General features: G+C 41.0%; 1 protein-coding gene across 1 annotated transcript in view; it reads left to right on the top strand.

The window, feature by feature from the left end:
• Window positions 1-7,588, top strand: part of LOC116320340 (mitogen-activated protein kinase kinase kinase kinase 5-like) — a 40,601-nt gene extending 33,013 nt beyond the window's left edge. Inside the window, exons 24-32 of the mRNA XM_039598310.1 lie at window positions 557-617; window positions 2,292-2,394; window positions 2,495-2,553; window positions 3,795-3,898; window positions 4,807-4,984; window positions 5,104-5,172; window positions 6,112-6,204; window positions 6,288-6,414; window positions 6,934-7,588. Of these exons, the coding sequence (XP_039454244.1) occupies window positions 557-617; window positions 2,292-2,394; window positions 2,495-2,553; window positions 3,795-3,898; window positions 4,807-4,984; window positions 5,104-5,172; window positions 6,112-6,204; window positions 6,288-6,414; window positions 6,934-7,030 (891 nt within the window). The 3' untranslated portion in view covers window positions 7,031-7,588. The remainder of the gene's footprint in view (window positions 1-556; window positions 618-2,291; window positions 2,395-2,494; window positions 2,554-3,794; window positions 3,899-4,806; window positions 4,985-5,103; window positions 5,173-6,111; window positions 6,205-6,287; window positions 6,415-6,933) is intronic.
• The last annotated feature ends 3,497 nt before the right edge of the window (window positions 7,589-11,085 follow it).

The following is an 11,085-nucleotide window of genomic DNA, read 5'->3' on the forward strand; positions in this document are numbered from 1 at the left end:
GGTGGATCTCAGTGCAAAGTAAAAACTTTCCTTCCCAAACAAGCTCCATATAGATTCGTAATAACTTTATTCTTTGCGCTTTTGCTTTCTGGCTGCAAACAAGTTTGAATTTTCAGTTTAAGTTCTCTTGTTGTGAACATTAATAATAAACTCCTAAGCCTTCAAAGTATTCTGATACAGTGTCTGTGACTAAAAAAGGATAAATATTGCTAAATGGGCAAAAAGCAGAACCTGGTTTAAATCAGTGCATCGTGTGTGTGCGTCTGTTACCATTATTATCCTCATTAATGTGGTATTTCAGTTAGTTCCTTCCTTCTTCTCTCCAAGTTAAGTGCAGTTTACGTCACCCTTTTTCAATCGATGATCTCCACCAGAGTTGTGAAGTTGTGGGGAATCTGTTTAGAGCTGCATGTTTCAATAAAAATAGACTCGCACTTTATCAAAAAGGCTTTTCCGTAAGTGGCCTGAATATAAAAAAGCTGACAAGCTATTACATGAATGAATGAATGAATGAATGAATGAATGAATGAATGACTGGTTCTTCTTTCTCTTCCAGTTGTATCCTGGGAAGTGTACCTGGGTGTACACCAGTAACAACGTCCTCATGTCTGTATCAGGTAAAGCAGATCCTCATTTAGCTGGTTGTCTGTAATATGACTCACACTTGTTGCTGGAAGTGGACCTCAATACTCATTTCTATCTAAGGTTTTCGAGTACAATAACCTCAGTTTGATCTGAATTTAGAAGCAGAAAGTTAGCGGCCATCCAGGTCTTTATGTCTTTAAGGCATTCCTGCAGTTTAACTAATCGGTGTGTGTTATCTGGCTTCATGGATAGATAAAGCTGGGTATCATCTGCATAGCAGTGAAAATATATCCTATGCCTTCTAATAATGCTGCCTAAAGGAAGCATGTATAATGTAAAAAGAACTGGTCCTACCAAGGAACCCTGTGGAACTCCATAATTAACCTTATAGTGTGAAGAGGACTCTGCATTTACATGAACAAACTGGAGTCTATTAGATAGATATGATACAAACCACTGCGGCGCAGTACTTGTAATACCTACAGCATGTTCTAATAGAATATTATGGTCGACAGTATCAAACGCTGAAACCTGACTGAAGCTCTTAAAACAAGCCAGTTCTCTGCAGATGATCTGTTAGCTGTTTTACAACTACGCTTTCAGTAATTTTGAGATAAAAGGAAGGTTTGAGATTGGCCTGTGATTACCTAAGACAGCTGGGTCAAGTGATGGCTTTTTAAGTAACGTTTTAACTACCACCAGCTTGAAGGCCTGTGGTACATAGTCGATTAATAGAGATAGGTTTACCATATTTAAGATTAAAGCATTAATTAATGGTAGGACTTCTTTGAGCAGTCTTGTAGGAAACTAAAAGATGAGGATGAATGACTCCTCAGCCGTCGGGTCTCCAGCTGTATGTGTGCACAACAGAGTACAGTCAAGGTTTTATGCTTCAGTCACACAGGCCTAGAGACCAGTCTGTAACGACTCCGGCGATTAGCAGTCACTAGTGAAAAATGCATATTCCTCCACTGTTTGGCCAGTGGTGGCTGGAGCGTGCTGGCAGTTGCTAGAGTGCTACACTAAAACATCCTTGCTGCAGGTTGCATGGAAGATGCCAACCTGTCTGCAAACACTTGCTAACTGTTCACCCGGTGGTTGTTAAACTTGAAAAAAAGTGCAAAGCAAACATTTGTTTTCAAAACCATTTTGAAAAGTATTTGAGATGTCAGCCATGTTTAACATGAATATCTGATATTGTAACAGCATACATGCCACAAAATAAGGAAAAGGCGTAATAGGTCCACTTTAAAGAACACATTAGCAAGCTGCTGGTAGACCCACAGACATGCTTTAATTAAATGGGTCAAAGAACCTTTGATTACATTAAAACCTCTGAATGTTTTCATTAATTGCTTTTACCTTCTCTCTTTGCCTTTTTGTTCGGTTTTATTGGAACTAGTTTGATCTGTTTAGTTAAACATGTCCAGTCTGAAACTGTTAAAATCTGAATTGAAATAAGGCTGTCTTGTCAGCCTCAATTTTATCTCTTTATTTTTTAATTTTACACTTTTACCTGATGCTTTGTCCTTTTGATGTCTCATGTAAACATTTAATGTGATTGTTGGTAAAAGTTACCAGACAAATAAGTGAGTAGTGCTGTGACTTTGTGCATTTAGTGGATTTGATCTCAGGTCTGGTGATGTCAGAGTCTGTAAACAGTTTGCAGATCAGTTCATGAAGTGCGTCTGATTTTGTGTTTGCAGGTAAATCGTCGCAGCTTCACTCCCACATGCTGAAGGAGCTGCACGAACAGGCGCGCAAAGACCATAGGATGAGCGCCTTACCAACTCACAGACTGTTGCCTAGGTAACAACCACACTAAGTTTCTCTGCAGTTAATTTTCAGTCGTGATTGAAAGATCCGCTCGTCCCATTTAAACGCTGATTTTCTGCTTTTTTGTGTTTAGAAAATGTGCGGTGACGTCTAAAATACCCGACACCAAAGGCTGCAGGACCTGCTCAGTCGGTGAGAACAGATTCTGTTCAGGCGTAGTTCGATACTTGGTTTTGTGTGAGAGTTTCTATTTCACTTCTCTACATCCCCTAAAGGGGAAACACCACAGGGGAACAGTGTAAAACATGAAACTACACCAACTAAATTATTAAATTAGAGAAATCGTGATAGGTTTTCTTAAAGTTTGTCTAAATGTAAAACTGGAAAATGCTGCTGAGGTGAAGATTTCAGTCTTAAAACTTCTTTTAAAGCTCTTTTCATTAAAATTCTTTACATCAAACCTCTGCAGGTGATTACTTAGAAAATAAACTTTTGTTTTTTGAAGTGTTATACTAAGTGTTTTAACATTTTCAGTTTGGAAATGAGCTGTTATCTCATTAAAAATGCTAATCTGAACTCTTCGGTCACTGTATTAGGTAGGCCTGTTCAACTTCTGGTTCATGAAACGATCTATTCGGTCACAATTCATTGCATTGAGGCATGTAGACAAGGTCAAGAAAACCAGCTGAAGTTCAAACTGAGCATCACAAGGGGGAAGAAAGGTGGTTTAAGTGACTTTGAATGCAGCGTGGTTGCTGGTGACAGACAGATTGGTCTGAGTGTTTCAGAAACCGCCGATTTGATGGGATTTTCCCACACAGCCATCTCTAAAGTTCACAGAGTACAGCCCAAAACAATAGAAGATATGTTGGCAGCAGTTCTATGGGAGAAAATGCCACGTTGATGCCAGAGATCAGAGGAGAATGATCATACTTGTGACAGTCGGGGCATGCAGGAGAGCATCTCTGAAGCAGCAGAAGACCACACCGTTGCTAATCCTGTCAGCTAAGAACAGGAAACTGAGGCTAAAATTCACACAGGGCCAGAAAAACTGGACAAGAGAAGATTGAAAAACGTTGCGTGACCCGACAAGTTTTGTTTTTTGCTAAAATAATCGGACTTGGTGTTACCGACGTGAAAGCATGGATCCATCTTGTCTTGTATAAACAGTTCAGGGTGTAAGTGTAATGGTGTGGATATCGTCTTGGTGTACTTTGGGCATCTACATGAGTGTTGTTGCTGACCATAATCATAAAACTGACCAGTGCATGAGATAAAAACGTTTTTTCCCTGTAATGTCTCATCTTAACTGTTTGACGAGGTTTAAAATATTAATAATAAAAATAAAGGATGCAGATTCCTGTGCATGTTTATGGAGATCAGTTCTGAGTGAAAACCAGCTGAAATCTGTTGCTTGTTTCTGCGTCTTGCAGCAGGGAACATGCAGCGAGGCTGTGCCTTCCTGTGCTGTGCTTTGGAGTCCAGTGTGGTGCTGCTGCAGTGGTACGAGCCCATGCACAAGTTCATGCTGATTAAGGTACGTGTGTCAAACGTGAATTACTAAGGAAAGCATTCTGTCCTTTCTGTGTTTTCACTTCTCAGAAGAGCAAAATCAGTGACAGAAATACTTGCTGTGTAACATGTTATAGACTGATTTCACTCACCAGATTTAGAGACTTTTACTGGTTTGGCATCCAGCACAAAGTTAAACAAGCCTGCTACTGCACTATACTTTTTCCCCATCATGCATAGATGTTATTGCTGCTGAAATTTTAATGCTTGATGCACAAATTTTAAGCATTAGGACCCTTAAACACCTCCTGATGTAGCTTCTAGTTGGTTTTATTTGATTTATTTATTGTCTCCAGTTATGTTCAGTTAGTGTAACATGCACAGGATGTACAGAAGCATTTTAATATGAAATAATTCAAGCAGCGCCACAGAAAAGTAGGTTTCAGCCACATAAATTCCCCTTCCCCGAACCTGCGGTGAATAAACTGTAAACCTGCTGAGATGGGAAAACCCGTTAACGCTGAAATCTATTGACACGAAGAAAACACAAGAAAGATTACGTGATTATCTGAGATGTACCTGAAACGATGCCACGGTCACGCCGCTTTTATTAAACGTGTTTCTGTTTTGAATTAATTTTTTTTAGTGGGCTGTTAACATTGACAGCAGCTTATAAAATGACTGCCTGCGGTCACACAAAGCTTTTTTATTGTCTCCATTAAATTTATGAGTTAGAGACCTCGAACCATAAAATGGTTATGGTTTGGAGAACAGACTCAGGTGTCCTCGGTTACTCCTTCTGTGTGGCTGAAAGGCTGCAGGTTATAAGTCCTCAAACAAAACACCGTAACGATCTGCTTTGTTAGCCGCTCCTTCAGCCGACAAGCGAACAGACGTTAAACTCCTGATTTTTTTTCTCTTTCATGCTTGCAGCATTTCGACTTCCCTTTGCCCAGCCCTCTGCGGGTGTTTGAGATGGTGGTGGTGCCCCAGCAGGAATACCCGATGGTGTGTATCGGTGTTTCTCGAGGCCCCAGCTCCAACCATCCGGTCTATGTAGAATACATTAACCTCAACTCCAACACATCCTGGTTCACCAACACGGGTCTGGGTAAGCTGACGCCTCGTTATCAGAAACACATTAGTGTTTATCGTGAAGTCTGAATCCCTGCTGCTGCAGCTGTTGTTGTTGTTGCTGTTAATGGTGGTGGTGTCTGCGTGCTCTTACAGAGAGGCCATGTCCAGAAGTAGTCCAAGTAAACCAGCTGGACAATAACTCGCTGCTCGTCCTCTTGGAAAGTAAGTATCACACTAAACTTCGTTGTCTTCAGAAAGAGGCCTGCGTTTGTTGAATTTGAACTCACACTTTAAAACTTCATTGTTACAGTTCTGACTGTTGCCATGTGGGTGTTTATTAACCAAAACCAGCACGATCAAAATTACTGTGCCTCTGTGTAGTGCACGTGTAATCTTGTCGGGTTTGAAATGTTTACTTGGAGTCGAGTACCATCACTGTGACTACTCCCTGTATTCACTGTGACTTTCGTGCATCAAGATGCCAATGAAAGGGCAGAAAACCAGCAAACAGTCTGTGATTAGTTTGTGATTGAATGGGATCAGGTTGGAATTTAAATCACATCTGTAATATGGAATAATTAACTGTGATCAGCATTAATCAAATCAAACAAAATCACAAATCTGTTGTAAATCAGATACAGAAACTCTTAATTGCAGAATGACGAAGGCTCTCTGCAACCTTCATTTCGATTAGGATTATAACCAGATACAGCACGTTGAGTCAAGATGCTCCCATCTGTGCAAACTGACACAGCTGGATTGCAACTTGTTCATTTTGTTAAAAGCGACCAAGATGGCAGATAACTCGCCTTTGAAGCCAGTTTTGAGTGGTTGTCTTGGTTTTGGCATTCATATTAACCTGTCCGCACTCTTAAGGAGAGCACTGCTATAATGATGTTATGGTACAGTGTTGATTCTGCATATTGATAATTTATTTGTCTTAAAAGCTCAGATACAAAGAAATTTTGAGCCTTTCTCTGTTACTTTCGGTCAGGCCTTATTTTTGACAGTCTGACTAACCTGAAAACAGCTCCAGATATTTATTATGTTGCCTAAGGACTATTTTAACTCCTCATTATGATTTGAGCACCATAATGCTGTCTACCTTCATATTTCCACAGAGATATTCTAACACAAACACTGCCCCTCTCTCCTCCACAGGGTCGGTACAAATAGTTGGTCTTGATGGGGAGTTTAAGAGCGGCAGAACGCAGCACTCTGAGACCATCTTCTCTCAAGATGTTGAATCTATAGGTGAGAGGAAGGAGTGAGACCCTGGTTATGGTGAATATCACAGACACTGAAGGCTCAGCACTGACTCTTGTTTGTCTGTACAGTGTATTTTGATGACACGCTGTTGGCAGTGTGGCGTCACGGCTGGTTGAGGAAAGGAAAAGGTTTCACGGAAATGCTGGAGGAAATCACGGACCACAGGAAGAGCCACAGACTCGTGCAGTCCGACAGGTACAGCATGTCCTCGCTTTGAATTTTCTGTGGATTAAAAAAAGCATCTGCAGTCTAGACTGTATATAAAGGATGGTTGCACCCTAAAGGCACAGTTCAGGGCAAACTGGATTCTACACTGACTCACAGGCGCCATCATGTGGTACAAATGAGCATAACAATAAAGTACTGCCTGGGCCTATTTTAACTGAACTTTAGTTAATGTGTGCATACATGGATGTTTTGGAGTTAAAGTCCCATCCTGTTGATTTAATTTGCTTTCATTCAGTTTGGAAGGTTTTAAAGTATTTTAAACGCAGTTACCTACAATAAGTACTTTATAAATTAAAGCATGCATTCTGCTTATTGGCCAGCAGGGGGTGAGTCTGAGTGTATTGAAGCTGCTGCTAACTTAATTTGTGACCTCAGTAAACACTTTCCTGATGTTTATCTTCTCAAATGGTAGTTTCAGGTCTTATTTAATAGAACTTGTGTTTTTTTGTGCTGATCAGTGCTTGACACGTGACCTTTTCACTGCAGGATGGTCCTTTTAGAAACGCATCAGAACGAGGACCCGTCGGGACTTTCCAACCTCTACGTCCTGGAGATCGCCGAGAACTACGTCATGCTGGCCTGACTCTCCCACACCCTGCTTCTACTGGGACTTAATACAAGAGAGAAAAGACATGTTGGGCTTCGACATTTGGATCTGTCATCGTTAAGTTCGATGCGTATAGACGCCTCACTGACCCAGTATTTTCATTTCTAACCAAAGGAGAGGTAATCTGTCAGAAACAGGTGATGCCATGATGCTGAAAATTCATTCTGACCTAAGAGGATTTCTGTGTTGTAGCCTTTATCCCTCAACCTCGGGGAGTTTGCTCTTATTTATGCCATTTTCAACTTTGGTTTGTGCGATCCAGAACAAACCAGAACATCCAGACAGCTGAGAAAACCCTGAAGGAAGGAAGGACCTCCTCTAACACTAAAGAGGAGGGGGGCATCCTTTGTTCTGCCACAGTATTGTTGATCAGAGCAGCAGCAGCTGCCTGAGGGGACTGACACACGTGGCCTTCTGAAGACGCCACATACAAGCTGAAAGCACTGCTGCTGCTCGCGCTGTGTGTTTAGTGACTTGAGCCTGTATGTCACACTTTTTACTGCCGTTACAGTGTAATAAAATGAGTTAACACAACAGAGAGAGCTTTGTTGATTTTGGAGGGGGGGTGTTGGGACAGATGTGTTGACGGAGGGCGACGCCATCATTAACTGCAGTGATTTCTGTTCTGTGTATCACCGTCATTTGTGCCTGTGATTCTAAGGCAGAATCATGGGTTTGTTTCAGCACTGATGGGACGCTTTTGCTTCATTTCCAGCATCTATCGCTACCTTTTCTCTCAGTTTATGGTAGAAAGGTCTGGAAACGTAATGCAGTTAGGCTCCCAGGCATTCGATATTGCTTTCAAATAATTATCCCTCCATCCACTTCCTTAACCTCTTATCTATCGAGGTGCCTCAGGGAGCCAAAGCCTATCCCAGCTATCATAGGGTGAGAGGTGAGCGTACAACCTGAACATTTCTCATCCTGTTCCTGCTGAGTCGGCACACACATGCAGGTCCAGATGTTTCTTCTGGAGAACAGTTTTCTGGGCTTACTGACTGCAGCAGGAGTCTCCACATAAACACAGGGAAGCTGTGGATGCATCAGCGTAATTTATCCTCTTTAAGAAAAATTCCCTTTTATCACCTTCATAAGTCTCTTCAGTCCCAGCCACATTGTCTTTCTGCAAGGACACAATACCCCCGGATGCCCCCCAAATTTTAAAACAGCATAAAACACTCGAAGCATATGAGTAAATATAAGCTGTTAATTAAGAAGTACTCGACTACACTGCTCATGGCTTCAGATCGTTTAGGGACCCTCCTCCTGTGTGCACAGAGCCAGAGGAGGAGGTGCTGACTGAGAGCACAAATCCATGGTGCTCAGGCAAGATACAGTTTTTGTTTGAACTCATAATTCTGATTCAGAATTTAGGAGTTAAACAGACGCCGAGTAATGTTACAGCAGTTTTCCTCCTCGCCTTCTTTCGTGGTTTTATTGGAGGGAACAAATGCATCCTCTACATGCTGAGATGTCTCCGGTGTCCCAGCTTCATGTGGAATATTTCAAAGCCCTACAGCCGTAAATTATTTCAATTTGTTCCTCGCTGCCTTATGAAGAAGCTCAAGCCATTAGTGCCGGCACAGATTATATTTATTTTTCAGAAATCTATCAAACTGAGTCCAGTTCAGCGTGGATGGAGAACACAGTGGTGTTGCTAATGAATTTATATTTATAGATTTACAGCAAACACACTGTCAGTTCTATTAGCATCTTCATTTCAAGCCACTGAATTTGTGCATAACAAATCCTTCATTTTAATTAATTTATTCTGAGCAGTAATTTTCTTTGTGATTTCAGCAGCTCAGTGTGAGCAGCGACAGCATCAGGTTTCAGCACTTCTAATGAAGCCTCTCTGCTGGCACTAATCTTTTCCTAAAAAAGACGCCGGAGTTATTCTCTGCTGAATTTAAAGGCGCTTCAGAAAAACTCTTGAGGTCCTTTATTCACTGAGGAGGCAGCATCAAATATTTGGCTCATTCCAGGAAAACACTTAAGATACTTGATCACAGCCCAACATGGAATTTTCTATTTCATGGTATAAATTTGTTCAGTCTGCAGTGAAGTATGAGTTACAAGATCATGCGCTAATTACATGTTATGATGTGAATTTCTTAGATATCTGGGCAGGTTTGTCCCACCCTGTCACAGGAGCTCAGGTAAAATTAATGCCTGTCATGTAACATGGCTGAAAATCTGTCAAAGCTAAACACAAAAGCATCGTTATTTTATACAAAAATTGCAGTTAAAGTCGGATGAAGAGTGACAGGGTAGAAATGGGCTTAACAGGCATGGTTTGGGAAGAATGATTCAGAGTAAATGCTGGAATTATACTACGCAATGAATACCTTTCTTTCTTCATCACTAGCAACAAGCAATATTTTGTGGTGAAACCAATCATCTCCACCTCACACAGCCATGACTTCTACACACACACAGTCATGATTCTGCATAATGAGTGTTTTTATTCTGGGTGCTCTCAGTATGCTTGTGCTGAAACTTTTCTATGGTTACTTCAGCAGAATTATGATTTTTATATGATTGTGCTGATACTTCTTTCACCCATTCTTAAAAACGTCTGGCCACAAATGGTTGACGGGCCCGAGCCAACCTGATTTAATGGTCAGGCTCTTTTGGAATAACTAAAGGAAGCATACGGGACATACTTTATTTGCTAAACCATCTTGTGCTTGTTTCATTCACGTTGGAAATACTGAGCTGAGTTTGGTGGACAGCTTCAGCAACATATCGGAGAAACGGCAGGTGTAACACAGAGAAGGTTACTGTATTGTATGTCAGGGGTCGGCAACCTGCGGCTCCGGAGCCGCATGCGGCTCTTTAGTCCTTATTTTGCGGCTCCAGGTGGTTTGGGAAAATAAATTAGAAGTATTTCGCTGAAGTGCATTTTATTTGTGTTTAGTTCTTTTTTTTAACTTGTAGTTCTAAATTGGAAGATTATTGTGATTTTGAAATATAAAAATAAAATTATATCTTATTATTTTTTTCATCGCTCAAAATAAGCGTTACACTCGGGGAAGCCGGTGTACCCGCCGGAACGCCGTGCATTTATCGAGACTTTCAACCCCTGATAGGCCAATTATGGATCTTCGGATCCACATTATGTCAGCAGCTGTTCTCCACCATGAACTATGTTAAAAACAAACACCGCTCACGCCTCACAGATGACAGCTTACAGTCCTGCATAAAGATGAAAGCCCCGATTTGCAGACGCTGTGCGCAGAGGTTCGGGACCAGAAGTGTCATTGTAAACAAATCACGGCAGACCCGACGATGTTTTACATGGACATGCTTTTCAGCATCTCTTTATTGACCACTTTTCACACACGGTTGCTGTACGCATACAGCCGGCTGTAGCTTTTCAGCTCACAGCCTGACATACACCACCAACAACACAACAGCAGAGAGAGCACAGGCTTTAAGGCGGCGAGGCGTGATTGCGGGTGCCGCTCAGGTGCGTCCGACTCCCATGCAGCGGCACTGCAGACCACGCCCCGCCACACACATTAACCAGGTAAAATAGATATTTAGGCAGAATTTTGCAAATATCTATTTTATTTTTATTTTTTTAGCGGCATAGTGCTTTTTTTTCCAATTACGTTTTAAAAGTCAGGTCAAGGCTCAAAAGCTTTTGAAAAGGGAGGCCTTTTTTGTTTGCTACATGGATCATTTTAGTTCAGCTGGGTGTCTTTCCTTTTGTTATATTTCTTTAAGAGTTCAAAATGTGTTAATTACATAAATAAAATGTAATTTTCTCTGTAGCACTTCATGGATTTCATAAGCAGCACACCTTAGTTTCTCTGTGGATTCTTTTAAAAAGCAGTTATAAACTTTTCTGTTCAAACAAGCCTTTTGTTGATCTACGTATTTTATATTCTTTACATTATTTACATTTGATCTTTTACATTGTGTATAATGTCTATTGATTGTATTGTTTATTTTAATATTTGTGTACAGTGCTTTGTGACTGCCTGTCTGTGAAAAGCGCTTAATAAATAAACTTTACTTACTTA

This window comes from Oreochromis aureus, linkage group 14 (genome assembly GCF_013358895.1).
Source record: "Oreochromis aureus strain Israel breed Guangdong linkage group 14, ZZ_aureus, whole genome shotgun sequence".
Lineage (NCBI taxonomy): Eukaryota > Metazoa > Chordata > Actinopteri > Cichliformes > Cichlidae > Oreochromis > Oreochromis aureus.